The following is a 21,255-nucleotide window of genomic DNA, read 5'->3' on the forward strand; positions in this document are numbered from 1 at the left end:
AGGCAATTCTAGTAGGCCTTGGGCTACGTGATAGCATCTCTGTAGCTCTGGAATTCAGCACAGTTGCCTGACACACAGTGAATTCTTAATACATCTTAGGTGAATTGAAGCCAAAGGGACAGAAAGTAAGAGCAAGACACAGGAACACAGAGGTCTGAAGACAGTGAGTAAAGCACAAGTGTCTTGTAAGGTCCCCAGCATGAGGCCTGGGAGAGGAATCATTGCAGTCAGATGGAGAAGTTCCTTCTTCATCCTTGGAGCCAGAAACCAGAGTGGGAGGACCTGGGAGGGAGGCTCCAGGGCTAGTAAGGTGCCAACTCAAACGCAAGTTGAGCCAGAGGGAGCCTGGCACAGTTGTAAACCTCCTGCAAAGACAGGGCTGGGGAGGGAAGCGGATGTGGACATGAACGTTCCAGGAGCTACACCAGCCAAGCCAGGCTGTGGCCAGCCTTTAGTTAAGTTAGAGCAAGAAATGTGTCCTCTGTGTGTCTACTTTCATTTCAAAAATTCCTTCTTCTTCCTTCCCTTAGTTTTCTTATAAAAGTTGCTTTAAAAAAAAAAATCAACTTGACCTTTCCCGTCTATCAGGAAAAAGAGATTTATTCAGACCTAGATCTGTGATCTGGGAGGCCAGGTATTAAGCCACAGCCACCATCTAAACCTGACTTGCCAAAAGGAGTGAACAGAGGGAGGGAGGCAAAGCATCAGGTTCACGAAACAGGGGTGGAGTGCCTCCGACAAGTCTTGCTGGGTGGGCCTCACTCCCCAGTTGGAGGCTGAGTCCAAGGAGCACAGAGGATTCTTTTCCACGTAGACATCCTCAGAGGAGGTGGACAGGAAGAAGCGAGAGCGTGGGCGAGGGCGTGGACAGACACTTGGCCAGTCAGCGGGTGTGTTCGTTTTCTATTGTCATGTAACAAATTATCACAAATTTAGTGGCTTAAAACAGCAACATGTATTATCTCACACTTTCCCTGGGTCAGGAATCTGGGTACAGCTTAGCTGGGTCCTCTCCTCAGGGACTCACTCAGCAAACTGCAGTCAGGTGTCAGCTGGGCTGCAGTCCCTCTGAGCTTGTGGTTGTTGGTAGAATTCAGTATCTTGCATCTGTATGACTCTTGGTGGCCTGCAGGAGAATCTCTCTCTGACTTCTAGGCCTTCTTTGAAAAGGCTTGCCTGATTAGGGCAGACCCACTCAGGAAAATCTCCCTTTTGGGTAACTCAGAGTAAACTGATACGGGACCTTAATTATGTCTGCAAAATTACCTTCCCCACAGTGTAACCTGGCACTCACAGGAGCCCCATCCATCATATCCCTAGGCCGTACAGGCCACACTCAAGGGGATCTTATAGGGTGTGTCCACCAGGGAGCAGGAATCTTGGGGTCATCTTAGAATTCAGCCTCCTACAGAGGGCGAGAAAGTAAGCGACCAGTGCTTGTCTGTTCTCTCCATTTAGCGGACTGTAATTTGGGAAGAGGTTGGAGAGCAGGACCAAAGATATTATTTTAGGTGTTTGTGGCTGGTTGTCCCAAGTCATGAGAGGACAGAAACTACCACTAAGTACAATCTAAGGATAGAAACTTAATTGTAGTGGCTTAGGGTGGAAATTTTGATTTCGAAAAGAAAAAGTGTTATTGATCGGGCAAGTGTTGGGAGCTGTTTCAGGGCGCACCCTGGTGAGGAGAGGGTGAATGAGAGGAGCTCTTTGCCCATGTTTGTGATTCTGTTGCAAACAGAGTTCCTGATGGAAGCTGTTTTTAAAGACAAACCTTGCACGTGACTTGGGGTTAGCTGTAGCCGTGCTTGTTGGACAAAGGCCCAGTTGTTGTGGGTCCTAGTTGCTCTCAACATGGAGGATAAAATTAGAGAGGAGGTTTCTGTCCATTTAACATGTAAAGTGTCAGGAAAAATGGGATATTACTGTCCTGCAGAGGGGTCTGTCTTTTAAGCCTGCGCCTGCCAGTGAGTTATTTTTGATCAGGGACGAAATATAGAGTATCCGTCTTCTGGGTAGAAAATGCTGTCTCTAGTCAGGTGTCCTCACTGTTCTTTGTTCCCTGAGGACTATTTAAACCAGGTCTCACTTAATTTGATTAAATGGAGTCTGTTTTTTAAAAACAAATGCTTCCCCCCACCATTGTAAACTCATAGGTTTTCATTGTAGAAAATACATGTAAGAAGAACAAAAAAACCACATCTGTTACACTATGCAGAAGTACAGTCACCATTTTGCTGTCTATCCGTCCATTCATTTCTACATTATGGCATTTACAGACAATTCTCTACTCTATAATCGAAAAATAGAGAATTCATTTTTTGTAATATATTTTCACTTTGTTATATATTATGAACATTTAGATGTTCATAATAGAAAGCTATTAACAAATAGCTTTCTACAATCACGTTTTTAATAACCACTTAGATATACTATAATTTACTGAAACAATCTTAGATGGGCTATTTTAAGTTTTAGGTGGATAGATGATAGCTATTAAGTCAGGGTTATCCATCTTTATCAGTAAATTTTTCTTAGTGGTTGTGATGCTGTTGTGTTCATCCAAGACTCCCTTCATTTTTCTTCATTTATTAGGTGCTCTGATGTCGTTGATGCTGTGCTTGCCGCTTGCAAAGGCGAAACTTGTGCTTTATGTTTACTTTTCCCCTGGTCTGTTCCCAAGGCTACGTGTAGAGTTTTTAAATACCTCTTTTGTGAGCTAGAAGCCCTAATAAACAAACCGCTTTGTTGAGACTGGAGTATTAGCACTGGCACAATTTACTAATTTTACTGCACGTTACAGACATCACAGCGAGGTGGTCCAGCTGCACCTTCGTCCTACACACAGGCTGTGTACAGCTTTGTGAGTTGCTGTTTTTCTTTCCCTCTCCCTTCCAAATGGACTGCTGGTGGCAAAAATCTGTTTAAACAAAGGTGAGGAAAAGATCAGTTTATTACAAGCCCAGACTAAAAGTTAGAGGTTTAACCTATTAGAAACCTAAGCTTTGCAAATGTTGAGAGTAGTAGGATGAATGGGGAAAGGGGCACTAAGATGCAGATGGTTATCAAGAGAATTTTTTATTATAATGAAAATAGACCCATGGAAAGAGCCTGAGTCAACATCGAGATTCCTCATAATCCAGCCGAGCCTATATATGGAAAGTCAGACTTCTTTTGCTTTTAGAAACACATGGTAGCATTTTTGATTGGTGTCATGATGGGGAGGGGAAGCTACTAGTATTTAGTGCCCAGGGGACCTGTGATGTTCAGGACAATGCCAATCAATGAAGAGTCTTTTTACCTAAAATTCCAACATGGTCTGCTTGAGAACCTCAAGCCCTTCAGACTTTTGGATTCTTGAAAGGAATGGAAAAGAAAACAAGAAATTATGGCCATGAATTTTTTCTGGAGCTTTCTAGAAATTGTCTAGTCCTCGTTCTCTCTCCACCATTTCTCATAGAGGGTCTGCAGAGCTAAGGTTAGAAGGATATTGGTCCATGTAAGGAGATGTCGGTCAGGAGAAAGCAGTACAGAACTCTTTAAGTCTATTTTTCTCCATCTATACTTGGCCTGTAAGAGTGGAGTCATTTTTTTCTGACAAAAGCCTGTCTGGTTGTTTTTCTCATAGACCAGCTGTTCAAAAGCAGAAATCAGCCAATACCGTCCAGCTGTTAACTCAGCCATCCTCAGGGGAACTAATTCCTTGCAAAAAGAGTCTCGGAAAAGACCAGAGAGAGGGAGTTGCAGGGAACACTGACTCAGGCTTAAAATTTGTTTTCAGGCTATTTTATTCCTTTAGGCACGTGGAAGCAGAGGCTACCTCCACCATAACTGATCTCAAGATTTCTGTCCGAGATGCAGGGGGCCTGGGATACCAGCTGGTCCTATTCTTTTATTTTACATTCTAAGAAAAGAGATCCAGAGAGGTTAAATGACTTGCCCAAGGTCACAGAGCCAGGTTGTGACAGAGCTGGATCTAAACCCAAGCCTTCTGATTTCAAATAGAGTGTCCTTTCTACTATACCAGCAGCTACCCTATTGACTTCTTATATTGTTTATTAATGAAGCTTTGCTGACTTTCTTTCCAAAATATTCCCCACCCCCACTGAAGTACTGCATCATTGTTTCATTGAAACCTTATGTCATTTCTGAGACCGTTGGCTTCATGGGCAACAGGAAAGAATCTTTTACAACCAGAAGGCAAAGACTCCCTATTCATCATGCAGTAAGCAGTTATCCACCACTGTCCAATCATGGAAAAAAAAAATGTAGAAGCATTGTTCTATATTCTCTATGGGAGAAGAGTATTCAGTTAAGCTATTTGGTAACAAGTTTTAACTTGGAATTTGCACGCATTTCCCAGAGGGACTGCAGAACATCTTCAGTTTGCTTAGTCTCGTTAACAACTGTCGGCTAAAAAAAGAAAAAAAAAAGCACAACCTAAAAGTTGAGAGTTATGTTTTATTCAGTGGACAAAACTGAGGACTTAAACCCAGGACACAGCATCTCAGAAAACTCTGAAAGACTGCTCCAAAGAGGCAAGAGGGAGAGCCAGGATATGTAGGAGTTTTTGCAGCAAAAGACCAGGTAGTCAGAACATCAAATGATCACTAAATTTAGTGCTTTTCTATGTATGGGAAGATGCAAGAGTCTGGGCTCACTGAAATCATTCCTTTTATGTGCACCTCAGCTGTCTGGGGCGTTTTCTTATTCTTAGTTTCCTCAGGGTGCACTGTCGAGAACGGCTGCATTGGCTGACTGCTAGATGGGCTTGGCAGTGGGCAGCCTGTTTGTCTCCATCCTGAGTTCCCTGAGGGCTCACTGTCAGGGTGGCTGTAATGTGATGGCTTGATGGCAACATCCTTTGTTTACTGATATGGCAGGCGATATTTTAGTTCACACAACTCTGAGATCACTAGATTCCTTTTTATGGTCTTTCTTAGAAAGAGAACATTCTGGCCTCCTTTTTTCATCTTCCTTAGACATTCTTTAACTCTTCCAAGGTCAAATGAAGAGGAGGGGCAGGGTTTTAGCTAGGTGACAGGGACTCTCTTGGTGGCAAAGGCACTTAGAGGGATACCTTTTGGAGCACCTGGACTCCAATTCCAGAGCAAGGCTTGAGAACCTGAACATACCCATCTGTTGGGAAAGATCTGGCAGGCTGCTGCTTAGTTCAGGGTCAGGAATCTTTGAGCATGTCCAGGACATTTTCTCATGGCCAAGTTGCTCTGTTTTTCTCCTTTTCTGCTGCTGCGCCATCATGGACTCTCAGCTGCCCACTGGGTGATGATCTCATTCTTCTTACTGGCTTACTTTGGGTTTTCTGGCCCTTTTTTTGTCAGTAGTACCACGAAAGAAGGAACTTGATAATTCAGTTTGGCTGTGACCAGTTCTCTGATAAATTGTTGAGTGAGAGGTGTACAAAAAATTATAATTGCTAGTTAAAATGAAGAAAGGGCACTGAAGAAACATATGATGTGATCAAAATGTTCTTGATAGTCTACAGAGGAATTGCAGGGAATACGAGAGGTGTTTGAGACTGGAGATATGGGCCTGGTCTTCAAAAAGGAAGAGGTATCGATTATGAATGACGAATTGAACCTTGAGCCCCGTGGTAAGCAAATGAGTAAACTAGAATCTAGTATGAGATCACTAAGAATAAATGATATTTAACAAGCCTCATAATTTTTTATAGTGTTAATAGGCTGATAGATCAGAGAAATGCTTAATAATTTGTCCCAATTTCAGCAAGGCATGTAGTAATAACAGTAATAAAACAGCTATCATTTGCTGAGCTCTTATTAGTGAAGGGAACTGCTCTAAATGAGTAGAGAAACATCAAATTTTGCATCTGTTTTTGGGATAAGGGGGCAGGTGGTTTAGCATCTCTTAACTGCATCTTCTTTCTTTTAAAATAATGGAGCTTGGCTTTCTAATCACTCTTGTTTCTATTGATGGGATTTGAGTTAATGGCTCAGCTCGGAGCAGGCAGTGTGGGTAACAGAGAGCCATCTGGTGCTTTTTCACTCCCAACTGTCCTATCCTGACCAGGCTGTTGAGTTCCTAGATTCTAGTACCATTTGGAGAGAAAAGAGGATTCATTACCTCAGCTGGTTGAGTTTTGTAAGAAGAGGAAACATGCAGGAGCAGGCAGCCAATGGTGCCATGCTCCCACTAATGGCCGTTGCTAACTGGCTAGTCAAGGTGGAGGTAAGAAATAACTATGTGCGTGACCGTGAGGGAGCTTTCATGTTCATAGCCCACTAACGGTTCTCAGCTAATTTTCACTTACTATCGTACCGTACTATATTATATCTAGATCAGACTATCTATGACTTCATTTTATCTTCACAACAATTTTGAATGGCAGAATGTCTTCTTCCTAATTTCAGGTGGAACAGAAAGCATGAGTGATGTGCCCAAGGTTATTGCTGATAATTGCAGAGCTGATCTAGCATATGTGTCCTCTGACTCATGACTCCCATGCATAAAATACTCCTTCAGATGGTTAAGATTCTCCGGTATGTTTGAGCAGGCCAGCATTCCAGAGAGGGGGAGCATGACTGTGAGATCTGACAGAGTGAGAATCTAAGTGGCTTTAAGCCAGAACTTGCCTGGGTCTCCCAGTTTGGTAACCTCTGGATTTTTTCTTGCTTTTATCTTGGGGTGAAGGAGTACTTTCTGGCAGTGAGTCATCCCTGTGCACTTACAAAACAGGGCAAATAATTTCTTGTACGTCTGAAGCACTTTCCCTTTACTCCCTCTTGCATTCTAGGGAAGAGATTATCTCAGTAATTCTTACGACGTATCTGGCTCACAAATAAAGGATAGCTTTCGAGGGAGTATGCCATTGTTTTTCATAAAAACTTTATGGGCTCCTTTAATTTTTCATATCTGACATCTTTGGCATTGGATCTTGACTTGGAGACAGAATTCTCTTATTGCAAAACATATGTTCTATTCAGAGAATTCCATGGAGGACGGCTATGGGACCCTCTTCAGTCATCCGTTGGGTGATCCTTAATGGTTAGTCACCATCTTTCTTACTACAGGATCTATAGTATAAAGAGGTCAACCTTCAACTCTTTGATTTCATGTACCACCCTAGATCTCAAATTAGAGGTCATTTCTTAAATTAGAATCACCAAGTAGACTCAGATGATTTCCAGCGTTTCTTCATGCTTCATCAGTCTATGATTTGGAGCCTGTTATCATAATCAGAAGCTTTTCTGGAATGGCAAAATACCAGATTCTAGTTGTTTTAGTGTCAGACCTAAGAGCGTACAAACAATGAATGTCTTAGCTTGGGCCTTCACTGAAGGATATGAGGGAATGCCCTGGGTGTTTCCTGGTGGAGTAAAGACTGAAGTGTTGGTAATGGAAGGTGTGTGATGGAAGAGGGAAAATGGGAAGTTGTTTTCTGTTTAGGAGAGTGGAAAGAACCTGAGAGGAGCAGATTATGTTTGTAGTGGGGGCAAGAGACCCAATTAGAAGAGCCTGACCAAAACAGCCTCTGAATTTCCTCATATAATGAGAACATAAAAGGGTTGAAACCTGCAAATTGAAGGTAAAGGACAGGAGGAGTATCAAACAAAGGATAAAACATCAATTAGGAAGAAACTCTTCAGGGACGTTAACTGGGAAATAGTGAATAAGAAACTTAAATCAATTTTAAGTCTTAACTGTGGGGAATTTGGACTTTGAGTTACTTTGGAGAATTTTTTAAGTGTGGGAGGTTAAAAGCAAACATTTTGTTGGCTTTGGCCTGTAGGATAGATCAGGCAGAAAGCCCCACAGGGTCACCAGCACTCCCATTGAGAGTGTGGAGGTAGAATCTGGACTTAGGGGTCAAAGTGGAGTAGGTGGGAAGGAAGACTCGGTCATCCTGATGGCTGCCTCTCACCATCCCAGGTGCCTCTGGCTCTCCCACCGTGGATGGAGAGGACACAATGGCAGATTCTCTACTGCCTCAGCCTTGAATGGTTGGCTTGATCATGGTTTTGAAGGGCTTTTGTTTGTTGGGAGAATTCAGCTGTCTGTTTGGCAGAAGGAAGAGGCAATAGAAGGACTCTGGGGGATGGTTTGAGTTTCTCAAAACCAATCAGAGAGGACTCCTCCATTTTATATGGACTATAATTTATTTCTGGAATGGTTCTGACTGCTCTGAAAGGACCCTAAGGATTTCCTCCCATAGTGTGAGGAGATTGCCCAGATCTCAGGCCCACATTGCAATTCAAGAAGCATTTGACAGTCAGCAATCTGGTTGCTGAGGTCTCTGTGTTAGTGATCGGGAGGGAGAAGGCTGTGCTGGAAGTATATGGGCGTGGGAACCAGAAAGCAGGCATGCTGCTCTACTGCACTCTCTCCACAACCTCCAGCTGTACACTCTGGATAATCCTTGATCTTGTCAAGATCAGATACAACAGTGATGTGGAAGTGTTTTGTCATATGTAAACCATTATGTGTTGGACATGGGAGATGATATTATCCTTATTATTCTCATTATATTTTCTTGACATTTTTATTCCTGTGGGGATTGGTTAGACACTGTTAAGCCATGGAAGGAGAGGCCTTCCACCAGGCTAAGGCTAGTTTGGGTTCAGAAAGAACTAAGCAGTGCATTTTGGGGCATTTGCAGCTGTCCATGTAAGTGAGCCAAGAAGTAGGCAGATTGAGTTTCTTTGCGCCAGCTAATGCTGAATCTCTTAGCTTTCCTTTGCCAGCAGAAGCCACCACTGGTGTTTTTCTCTTAATCTCATTAACTGATTTGTTTGTATAAAGTGAAGCAGTGAATTTTTTTTCACATCCAATGTTAAGCTAAGAACTGCTGTAGACCATTCAGGATTGGACTGCATTCAGAGAAAGTGCATCATTACCTGTTTTAATGATGAAGAATGATGTAGCTTAAAAAGGAATTAGTATTGGTACATCTCCCTTGAAGCACATAGCATATGTAAAACTTTATATTTGCATAATTAATAAATTAGGGGTGACTCTTTTTACAGAAAATAGAATATATCCTATCAATGGACTTATAGCAGGTTTCCTTTAAATAAGCATCCCTAGTACCTTTATAATTTGATTGACATATTTCACATACTTGTTTTACAAAGAAAGCCACATCTGGATATTAAAAACCAGAGTGTGCATGTTTTGGAATTGGGCTCTTTAAAAAACAATTTTTGCCACTGCTTGTAAAATTTCAGTAAAGCCAACATCACTTCATCAAAGGAACAAAACCCCCCAAATTTCCAAACCTCTTGTGTAACAGAGTTCCAAGCCTCAGCTCCCAATTTTTTTTTTTATTTAGAGAAATATGTAATGTATCTAAATTTTGGTACCAGAAAAAAATTGGGTCCCCTTGAAATTTCACTGTAATAGGGTTTGACTTGTGAGCCTTTTTTTTTTTTTCTTGTAACTTGGACAAAGTGGCCTATTCTTCTCCAGGTGGTCATCTGGCCCTTTTCTGTGTGGTATGTGCGCAGGGCACATATGCAGGGCAGGAATCCCCTCAGGTCTAACGTGCGGCTCCTTGAAGGTGGGCCCCTGGGAGAGTGGAGCGGGGAAGGCACCTCTTCCCCCCTCCCCCTCCCCTCTCTACCTCACCTCCCTCCGTCCCCCGCAATACAGGCGGACTGTGTTTTATTGGAGGGAAACCTTGGTTTCTAAAGTGAATTTGAGGCGTGCCCTCCAAATTACTTCCCTGCGTTTCTTTGAGGCTTTCGGGGTTGTCAGCTTGCCCCCGCCGTGTCCACTATATCCGTGACTGCTGTCTGTGGAGCATTCTGTGCTCTGGGCAAGGCTCCTAGCTGCGATTTTTCAGTAAAAACCCTTCTTCCCCTGCCTGAGACGGAGCCTCCAGCCGGCAGCCGGTTTCCAGGCGGCGGGCCTGGAGAATAGGATCTTTGTGGGGCGCGGGCGGCGGAGCCCGAGCCTTGGACCCGGGCCTCCCGCAGGGAGCGGTCAAGTTCTGCTTTCGGAGCTTGCGCCCCACCCGTTTCACTGCCCCTGGGCAGGGTAACAGGGGCAAAGCTAAATAAACCCAAGAAGCAGAAAGAGGGCGTTTTCCCTCGTTCTTTTCCTAAGCGGCAAAGCTTTTCCATTTTAATATCACCTGCCACATTTTAGAAAATTATATAGTGTAGCAGAGCCGAATAGCTTGTCAGCAATGACTGATAACGCGTCGTGTGTTATTACTACCACCTCTGCTGGGAGTGTCTACCCGGAATCCACGGAATCCTCCTCTCCATGGACAGACCCCGGGGGGAGCGGGGTGGGGGAGCCCCACAGAATCCTGCACTTGGCGTGTAGTGCCCGTGGGCATTTACCAGCAGGAAGCTTTCATTAGATTCTCAAAAGGGTCTACATATCAAAAAAAGGTGAGAAACTACTGACCAAGTCCAAAGTCTTCTCAATCACTTCCCCTCACCTTCCAGCACACACACACACACACACACACACACACACACACACACAGTTTTACAGACGAGGAGACAGAATCCAGAAGAGGTGGGGTGACAGCCAGTGAGGTGTAGGGCTGTGACTAGAACTCCTGTCCCTACTCTGATCCAGCACAAAAGATGTTGGGCCCACATCAGGGGGACAAAATTGCTTTAGAACCTTTTCTATGAGCCCAGCAGTCATGCGACATACTTCAGATAACTCATGTTGCACCTCAGGACAGTCCTCTCTTTATAAGATGACCTTTAATCATATTCTGTCCACGCCTTGCCCAGCGCGGGCTTTGCTCACAGGAGCTGCTCACTCTGTTGAGTGAGTGAACCCCCGTGAAGAGCAGCACAAGAAAGACAGCTTCATATCTTTATACAACCAGTTGCTGGAGCTCAAGAATTACGAATCCTGGGCTTCCCTGGTGGCGCAGTGGTTGAGAGTCCGCCTGCCGATGCAGGGGACGCGGGTTCGTGACCCGGTCTGGGAAGATCCCACATGCCGCGGAGCGGCTGGGCCCGTGAGCCATGGCCGCTGAGCCTGCGCGTCCGGAGCCTGTGCTCCGCAACGGGAGAGGCCACAACAGTGAGAGGCCCGCGTACCGCAAAAAAAAAAAAAAAAAAAAAAAAAATTACGAATCCTTCATTTTCCTTCCACTTTCCTCACCCCCACGACCCTGGTTCTTGGGGCAGTTGTTAGCAGAAGGAGGCGGCCCGGACTTGAAACCACCCTTTCCTTGCAAGCTCCCTCGACAGCTAGTTAAGGGCCTGCAAACACAAGTGTAAATGCTTCAGAGTCAGGGTAACTTCTTATAAAGTTAGTCATTTATGTAAGGGTAACAACTTCTCTTAATTTATCTGATTTGTAAGTTTGGATATGTGTTTTAAACATTGGATAGCATTTATTTATAATTGTTGGGGAGGCCTGGGCTCTAATTTAGATTTGTTTACTGCTCGACTGGGATATTACACAATAATAATAGGTGGAAAGAGAAAATTGGTGAGTACATATGATCTGTGATCTGTGCTGGGCTCAGAGGGGGGTAGGTAAAAGTGTTTACATCTGGGTCACAGAGTTTATAAGGCCTAATGACAAAAACTTTAAGTTGGCAATGAAAGGAACATCAAAGGAAAGTTAAAAAAAAAATGTCCAGTTAAGAAATACTTATTTGAAGAGCTGTAGTTTGTCAGGGAAGTGCAAGGTCAGTTCAAGCTGTGTCTGTCTAGGATGACTTTGTAAAAGAAATAGATTTATTTTGTTTTAGGTAGATTCCTGATAGAAGAGGAAAATGAAAGGATATTCTAGGAGGAATAGTGGGGGGAGCCAGTGTACAAGTAGAGAATGCCCACATTTTGTTTCCATTTTGATAGGGTTTTGTTTTTAAAAAAGCTTTTTAAAAAATTGATTGCTTTGCCCGTGAAGCGTTAGGTGCATTACACGCATTATTTAATTTAATCATCACAACAGGAAGCTGGTAGTATTATTAGCCTCACTTTACAGTTGGAGCAAACTGGAGTTTGGAAAACTGAAGGGTCTTCGTCAGGTTTGCACAGCTAGGAGCCAGGATTCAAATCCAGTCGTCTGGCTCCAAAGCTGTATTGCTCCAGCGTCCGATATGGACACTGTTAGGGCTGGAATGAAAGTGTCATGTATTAGAATAAAGGGAGTGACTTCCCTGGTGGTCCAGTGGTTAAAACTTCACCTTATGAACTTACATCAAATCTTTAACCGTGGTCATTTTTAAGTCTTTTGTCATTTACAGACGGTTGCGGATGTACTCTGATGCTTTGGAAATATGTTCCTATAAAAGGGTTTCATCTTCAAGGAATTCATCGAAAAGACTGACAAGTACAGGTTTCTGGTAACTGACTATACTGCTGAACTGAATGAATAAGCATTTTCAGAACTCTAATGGAAAACTGATGAACTCATAAAAGTGCTAACAAAAGATCAAAATGAAAAAAAATTAATTACGTGGGACTGAGTCAACTGATGAGGATGATTATAATTTTTGTGACTTTCTGTTTGAATTAAAAAAAAAAGTCCCACAAGGACTCAGAGGCAAAAAATATACAAACCAATTTTCACTGCAAAGTAAAGGAGCTGTAACAGTGGAGGATTCCTGGACTGAATGTCAATATTATGACATAGTATGAGTGTGTTTCGTGTTTGATAATTGCAATCATTGTTGCTCCTGTTGTGGTCATGCATTTACAATGCTTGGTGTCAGTCTATTTATCTCTTGTAAAAATAAAATACAGTGTGTGTGTGTGGAAAAAAAAAAAAAAAAGACCCAGGAACTAGGAGAAGGAAAAGGTTTATGATGCTTCTCTTTTTTAAAAAAAAAAATTTCTTTTGACTTATTAATAAACTATAGAGAAAATTGAAAAAAAATTAGAGAAAAGTACAATAGGATCTTCACATTTTAAGGAATATTAAACAATAAAAACAAATCATCAAAAAAAAATGGTCCACATCAAAAAAAATCTTAAGAAAATAAAGAATAAAGGGGGACAAGACTTCACAGGACGGTTGGGGCCAGGTTGAAGGATGTTAAATGCCAGGTCTTCAGTAATGGAGAGACAGACCTTGAAAAGGGTTCATAAAGGAAGTTGCACGCATCTTCACCGAGGAGATGAGGAATATTCATGTCATGAGATAGAGGTTTAACCTCGACAGGAAGTTTCTTCCAACCGGAGAGTCTGTGATGTGGCTTTGAACCCTTTGGCAGAACCACACTCAAAGGGCAAGAAAATATTTCTGTTCTCATTGCTGATGCCCCGTGGGAGTGATACCAGGAGCCTCTCCATCTAACAAACCCCTGACACATTTCTACACTTCGAATGTGAGAACTGTGTGTTCATAATGGATGAGTGGATGGGCTGTCAGTGAGTCTGTCTTTTGTTTTTTAAAATCCAGTCGCTACTACATGTCAGCTTTAGAGGCTGACTTAAATGATGGAGCATTCCGTGGTAGAAAGTACATGGGCTTTGGAACTGGCTAGCCTTGGGATGGAATATTAATTCAGTTATGCATCTCCAACCTTAGGCAACATACCTAACCACCCTGAGCCCCAGTTTTCTCATCTATACATGGAGACATGCCTACCTTATAGCAAAACACTTAGCTCATTTTCTGAAAATCTAATATGTCAAGCACTAAGTCCATCAGATGAGCCTACCACCTGATCCTATCAACATCTTCATTAATGATTAGCATCAGGTTTTCATCCTGGTTAGAACTTCTCCAAGCCGTTGGGTTGTAAAGCTCGGATACTTCTTTCCTAGGAGAAATAATGTGGGGAAAGTTCGGTCAATTTGCAATAAGACGATCTGTGTTCAAGGCGAAGCTCAAACAGTAGGTGACTGAGACCTTGAACAGTGCGTTTAAAGCCAACTTCCCAGGACTGATGTGAACATTGGTTGAGGGGAAAGCTGTGAAAGTATTATAAACCCATAAAGCTTGATGAAACTCTTAGGCAGAACGGTAAAATTCTATTATGCCATGTCTTTGAAAGAATTCAACTGACATTTCATAGCCCTTGAACTACTACACGAGTAGTCCTTTGCTAAAGTGTGTGTAGGCAGAAAGCCTCCCTCTTTGAGGCTCACTTTGCTTCTTTCTCTGGTCTTCGGCCTCCAAGACCATATGCCCCTCTCTCACTGGCATTAAAGATGGTCTGATTCTGGCCTGGTTCCTGCACAGGCAGTGGGAGCTTGACCTGTCTGCTGAGCCCCAGAGCCCATAGCTGCCAGGGAGGCCCAGCTGGAGCTAATTTGCTGGGCTGAGTCACAGCGTCTGGTTGGGACAAGTTGGGCGTATCCTTGGGATCCCAAAGACACACAAGTGTCTCTCTGGGACCTTCTCAGTGCTCACCACTTTGCTGAGTTCCTCCGTGTGGGTGGTGGTTAAGCACAGTTGCTCCCTTCTTCTGAGGAGCTTCTTTTTCCAGAGGGAAGGTTGTCATAGTGCACTTTTTTTTTTTTTTTTGTGGTACGCGGGCCTCTCACTGCTGTGGCCTCTCCCGTCGCGGAGCACAGGCTCCGGACGTGCAGGCTCAGCGGCCATGGCTCACGGTCCCAGCCGCTCTGCGGCATGTGGGTTCTTCCCGGATCGGGGCACGAACCCGTGTCCCCTGCATCGGCAGGCGGACTCTCAATCACTGCGCCACCAGGGAAGCCCCATAATGCACTTTTTAACAACCATGAGTTTTTCAGGACTCCCTGTCATTTAGGACTAAATTGTTTGGTGACATGATAATCACTACAAAATCCAAAGTAAGGGGAGGTCAGGGATGGTTAGCAGAGTTAGAGAAGGTTTATTATTGGTTATCCGGGGGATGTTCATGAAAACATTCATTAGTGCTGCTCAGGAGAAAGAAAATGGTGTCAGCAGAGCAGCCCAGCATGGCCAACTTCCATGGGAAAGCACCGGCAATCAAAGAGAGCCTTGCCTCAGGATTCCAGAGGCTTAGATGGGCCAGCATAGCTGGCAAGGGCTGACACTGCAGCACAGGGACAGGATTGTGGCTTGGGGATGCAGGGATTGTGAGTTCAAGTCTTGCTTTTGCATTTTACATTGTGTCATTTATTTCTCTTCTTGTTTCCTTAATTTTGGTCTTGAAAAGAATTCCATCAAACGCTTGCAGAATATTCACCCTCAGGTAACCAGTAAATTTGTCTTTGGGGAGCCGCTTAGGGAATCAGACCCTGGCTTCATGTTATCAGAGAGTCAGGAAACCTGCATCCTAGTCTTAGCCTTGAAGCTGCTCTACTCCTTGCCATGCAGAGTCCGGTCCACCGGCCAGCAGCATTACCTGGGAGCTGATTAGTAATGCAGAATCTCGGGCCCACCTAGATTTGTGAATCAGCATCTATGCCTTAAGATCCCCAGGTGATTCATATGCACATAAAAGTTTGAAAAGCACTGGTCTATACGATCAGCTCAAGGAAGGCAGGGTTTTTTCTGTCTTCTTCTTTATTACTTTATATCCACAGGACCTATCTAAAGTTTAGCACATGATGGCTGCAAAATCCATGAATCTTTCTCTGACCTTGAGCATGTCCAAACTTCTAGGGACTTTGTAAACTTCCAGTGACTTTGTAAACTTCCAGGGACTTAATTGTAAAGTGGTGTAGGGAGAGAGATGGTGAGTGGAGATGCGGTCAACCTTCAATCGTTGAAAAACTGACGTGAACATTAGAATCACAGGTGGTAGTGGTGGTTTTTATATGGTTGTCTTTGACCTACTAAGTCAAAAGCTCTGAAGATGGGTCATAGGATTGGTATGTTTTAAAATTTCCCTTTATGTTCAATAATGTTTATTACAATAGCATATATTAAAAAAATCTTTTAATGTTCCTCAAGAGGAAATGGATAAGTACAATGTAATACAATTCAGAAATTTAACTGAATGAAATAGAGCTACACATGTAAACATGAATAAGCCTAAAAAGTTTTTTGCAAGAAGAAACTTGCAGAGGAGGTGTGAAGTATGGTGCTGTTTACTTAAAGTTTAAAAAGTGCGTATGTTTGTAATAGAAACATACTTATGTAGTAAAAGTGTAAAGTCCTAGATGGGAAAAATAAACACCAAGTTCAGGGTAGTAGTTAACTCTGAGAGGAAAGAAGGGGATTGGATAGGAGCTTCATGTTTTATTTTTTAAAAAAGAAAGACAGAGTAAAGAAAAAATGTTGCAGTAACAATGTGGAAAAATAATTTTTTAAAAAGGAATCAATACGTAATTATTTATGGTTCTATTCTCTCTAATTTTTCTGAATGCTTGAAATATTCCATTATAAAACAACTACAGCAAAATTCTTCTGGTGATTGTGAAGCAGACAGTTGGCATCTGGGAATTCTTGCCTTAGATGCTTCTAAGGACCTTTCAGTTCTAAATATGTTTGTAGACAGAGAACCCTCTCCCAACCACCCTGTCTTATTCTCACAGATTACCCATGCCTATTAGGATGTGCCCAAGGCCTGTGGCGTCTCTGCATTCTGTCCTGATGAGATGCAGCCGTATCTCATGTTTGTGCTGTTGGGGAAACCTAGCAATCTAACTCTGCCTTAAGGACCTAGCCTGCAAGGCCTCCTCTCTGTTGTCTGCTTCTCTCCTTTACAAAAGCAGAAGTTCTGCCCTACAACTATCCTAATATTAGAGCTCTAACCTTAGGGTTACCACCTGCCCCCTGCTTCCCTAAGCTGCATTCATTTTCGTAACACCTTCACTGACACTTCAGTTCAATGGTAGGACTTAGTTGCTCTGCAAATCCCAAGAGTTTTCATTGTCTACCCCAAGTATCACCATTTGCAATCAGTTCTCTTATTGCTGTACCTGCTTTCCTAACTTCCTTTCTATACCAGAGGTGTCCCTAAAGTTTAATCAATAAGGATGACATCTGTTGGTCTGTGACTCAGGGAACATTAAGAAGGTAGAAGTGGCTCTAACAGCTGGTATCAAGTGAAATTTTAAATTAAATTATATTATAATTATTTTTAATATACTCTACTGCAGTAGTTCTAAACCAAGGGTGATCTTCCCCTTACCCCCACCCCCACCCCCCTGGCCCTGGCCAAGGGACATTTGACAGTGGCTGGAGACATTTTTGGTTTTCACAACTAGGGGAGTGCTACTGGCATGTAGTGAGTAGAGGCCAGGAATGCTGTTAAATATCCTACAATGCACAGGACAACCCTGCCCCCCATAACAAAAAATCACCCATCTAAAATGTCAGTAGTGCTGAGGTTGAGAAACCCAGCTCTACAGACCCTCATATCATGAACATCCCCCTATCAGTGAGGGAGAGTAGATGGGGCTACAGTCCTTTAATGTGGGACCATGGAACGAGGGATATAGGACTCCCTGTGAATATATGTATAGACCATTTCTTTATCATTGGCATGGCATGGCGGTGGGTAGGGAGGTCTTGCTGTTGGAGATGGAAGATGAGAAGAGATTAAGGAGATTAAGGAAAAACTAGAAAGGGACAAAGTCCAGGTACTTGGGAGAATAGAGGGAAGCTGCCTCTGATGCCTTTGAACTTGGCACTTGGCTATAAATAACACTTTCATGCTTCAAAAATACAAGGTAGCTTATTTTAAAATATTCCCAATGCAAAATGTGGTGGATAGTTCCAGTGATGGCCCCGAGTGAGTCATGCCATCCTGTTTACACTTGCCTGTGATGTGATTTTGCAGTTCCTCTGGTCAAGAGGTGGTGTCTGTTTTCCCACCCCATGAGTCTGGGCTGGCGTTGTCACTTGCCTTGACCTGAAGAATGTGGAGGGAGTGATGATGTGTGACCTCTGAGGCCATGCAGCTTTGGTTTTCTCCCTTTGGGAACATCTCTACCATCCTAATCCTATGAGGACTCCCAGCCTGCTAGAGGCTCTTTGAGAAAAAGGCCCAGGCGTCCAGTGTCCCAGCCCAGCCCCCTCCAGCCTTCCAGCTCATTGTGCCTCTGTCAGTGAACCCAGGTGAAATCAGCACAGCCACCCAGCCAACCCACAGAGTGGTGAGAGATAATAACTCTTGGCTGTTGTAAGCCACCACTCTTTGGGGTGCTTTGCTACACAGCAACAGATAACTGGACATTGTGTATAAGGGACTTCATCTGAAGCAGTGGATGATATTTTTGCTTTAGAACATGTGTGTAAATGTCAGATCATGGTTAAGAGAAACTGAGTCCTTCCTCCTTTGTTTCTTGTAGCACTTCTCGGAGCTGCTGGATGAGTTTTCCCAGAACGTCTTGGGCCAGCTCCTGAACGACCCTTTCCTCTCAGAGAAGAGTGTGTCGATGGAGGTAGAGCCGTCCCCAACGTCCCCGGCGCCTCTCATTCAGGCTGAGCACAGCTACTCCCTGTGTGAGGAGCCTCGGGCCCAGTCACCGTTCGCCCACGTCACCGCCAGTGACAGCTTCAATGATGGTAAACCCAGAGCAGGGGAAGCAGCTGGGACCTCGGCACCTTTGGCTCTGACCTCCTTGAGGGTGTGGAGTGTGTGTTATCATTAGCGCCCCCTTCAGCCACATACCTGCTGTGTGTGGCCTTGTGCTTGGGCCATGGGGAAATGCAGAGAGGCACAGAATACCTCTCTCTACCTGAGACTGTGTGCTCTGGGAATTTGCTAGAGCGGAATGGTACTAATTGCTTTCTCTGACCCTGTGGACTGGGCAGCAAAGCATCCTTTTGCAAATCAAGTTGGCCTATCTGGTTGATAATTCCAGTACATCCATTGTTTCAGAGGTCATGCCATTTTTTTTTCTGAGAAATCATTTTTATGACCATTCTTTCCGTAAACACTTCTTGGGCATCCTCTTAACCTATTTTCAGTATGTTTCATTGACCCCATGTATAGGAGATCTTGGCTAGCATCCCTACGACTTTTTTCATTGGTTACCCTTTCATGTCCATTATCAATGCCATTAGTATGGTATGTGTTAAAGGTTTAGTTTTCCTGACCTTAGAGATGTTCAGATGTTTTGACTATTAATCCATAGGCCTTTAATTGGTATAGGCTGTATGTATACTTTTAAACTTTAATTTTCTATGTTTGTTTTCCTAGAAGTATAATCAGCTATTTTAGTATCTTGAGTTAAGTTTTGAAAATTATATTCTCTAATACTAGTTTGACATATGCTCTCTTCTCCCAGGAGGATGAAAAGTGTGGGAGATGGTCACTAACGTGATATCCTCTGGCTTGACTTGGATATCCCCCTCCCTTCCTATACCACTGTACACATGGCAACATCTTGTGAAGTGGCTACCTACAGAACAAGCTCCCTCCTGCTTCTTTGGGTCAAAGGCAAATGCTTCCTATTAACTTCACAAATAGGCTATTAGCTTTGTGGAGGAATCCCTCCTCCAGTTGGGGTTCTTAGGTCTACTACTGGCCTCTAAAAGAACCAACTCTGGGATCAGTAAAGCATCATATCTTGGGACAGAGAATGCTCTAGGTTTTTTCTTTCCCATCTCAGATCTACTCTTCCTTTGATTAGAGGTTTGCTGACCAGCGGCCCAGGAAATCTGGCCTTATATCCTCAGTGAAGGGAAGACCTCGAATCTGTGGGTGGATTCTTTCTTGATTGGACCCTCTGGAGCCTTAACTGTATTCTCAGATTTTTCCTGACAAGAGGTCAGATGCATGATGATTTAATCCTTCCTCTCTGTGTTTTGTCCACTTTCTCTACCTCAGATCTGGAGAACAGGGTGAGGGGAAGACTCCTGGGAAGGAAGGGAAGAAGTAGAGCTAAAATAATTTGAGGATGTGGAGCTGTTGTGAGGGTAAAATGAGATGATGTGTTTAAAGAACTTAGGACAGCGCCCACCATACAGCATTTCAATAAATCAGTGTTTCCTCGTTCATCTTCTGTTGCTGTAGAGTTGTTATTGTTCTTCTTCCCGATCCCCTTCTTTTCCTCCTTCTCCTGCTTCTGTTTCTTCTGCTTCTCCTCCTTTTTGTCTTTCTTCTTCCCTCCTCTGTACTCCATCTTCCTTCCCCCTCAATTTCTTATTAAATCACTTCCAGGAATGACCTCAGTTCTAATGCAGGAATATGGTCTCTGTTATGACTAAATACTCCTCATTTTATCATTACACAGAGGGCCACTGTAAGGACTCAGCCTTCTTCTGGGTTTTAGCTTAGATAAATTCATGCAGTCCCTGCCTTAGTTGTTTTATTTTTAAAGTAGACTCTAGTGCTAGATGAAAGGTTGGACTAAATTGACCTTTAAGATTTGTTTCCAATCCTGAGGTTCTGTGTGGGTATGGTTTCTGTTTAATATTTGTATCTGCCTTTGCTCATGGTTTCCCCTGTATTCTCTTTACTGCTTTGCCTCTGTTATTCCTACAATTCCTTTGATGTCTCTATTTCAAGCCCTACTTCCTTTGTGGAAGTCATTTCTGATACCTCTTGTATTAGTTATCTACTGCTGTGTAACAGATCTCCCCAAATTCGTGGCTTAAAGCAGTAGTAATCATTCATTACCTCTCATGATTTCTGTGGATCAGGAATTCAGGACTGGCTCACTTAGGTGGTTCTGTTTGTTGACTGAAAAATAAATGCACAACCTAAAAGTTGAGAATTATGTTTTTTTATTTGGCGGAATTTCTGAGGACTTAAGCCTGGGATGCAGCTTCTCAGATAGACTCTGAGACTCAGATAGCTCTATCTGATAGCTCTGAGACTGCTCGGAAGAGGTGAGGGAGGAGCCAGGATATATCGGAGTTTTTGCAACAAAAACCATGTAGTCAGAACATCAAAAGATCACTGTTAATTTAAAAAAAACAGACATCTCGAGTTAGTGAATTTACCATTTTCCTCTGTATAGGAAGATGCAAGTGTCTGGGCTCATTGAAATCATTCCTCTGATGTACACCTTAACTAAGGCCAGTATCTTGTTCTTTCCTGTCCTGGATCCCCTCAGGGTGCACAGCTGGGGACAGATGCAGTGGCTGAGGGCTTGATGGCTACAACATCCTTTGTTTGCTGATATGGCAGGTGGCATTCTTTGTCCACATGGTTCAGGATCTCTCATGAGGTTGAAATCGGATGTTGGCTGAGGCTGCAGTTATCTGAAGACTTTTCCAGGATTAGAAGATCTGCTTCTAAGGGGGTTCTGTTACATAGCTGGCAAGTTGATGCTGGTGAATCAGTTCCTCTCCATGGCACTGCATGAGTATCACCACAGCATGGGAGCTGGCTTCCCAAAGAGTGAGGGATACGTTGGTGGTGTAGTGGTAAGCATAGGTGCCTTCCAAAGAGTGAGAGAGCCAAGACACCAAGGCAGGAGCTAAAATACTTTTTCT

General features: G+C 43.4%; 1 protein-coding gene across 1 annotated transcript in view; it reads left to right on the plus strand.

Moving 5' to 3' along the window:
* Positions 1-21,255, plus strand: part of CREB3L2 (cAMP responsive element binding protein 3 like 2) — a 118,634-nt gene that overhangs the window by 50,424 nt on the left and 46,955 nt on the right. The window contains exon 2 of the mRNA XM_030853935.3: positions 18,159-18,375. Within this exon, the coding sequence (XP_030709795.2) occupies positions 18,159-18,375 (217 nt within the window). The remainder of the gene's footprint in view (positions 1-18,158; positions 18,376-21,255) is intronic.

Source organism: Globicephala melas, chromosome 9 (genome assembly GCF_963455315.2).
Source record: "Globicephala melas chromosome 9, mGloMel1.2, whole genome shotgun sequence".
Classification (NCBI taxonomy): Eukaryota; Metazoa; Chordata; class Mammalia; order Artiodactyla; family Delphinidae; genus Globicephala; species Globicephala melas.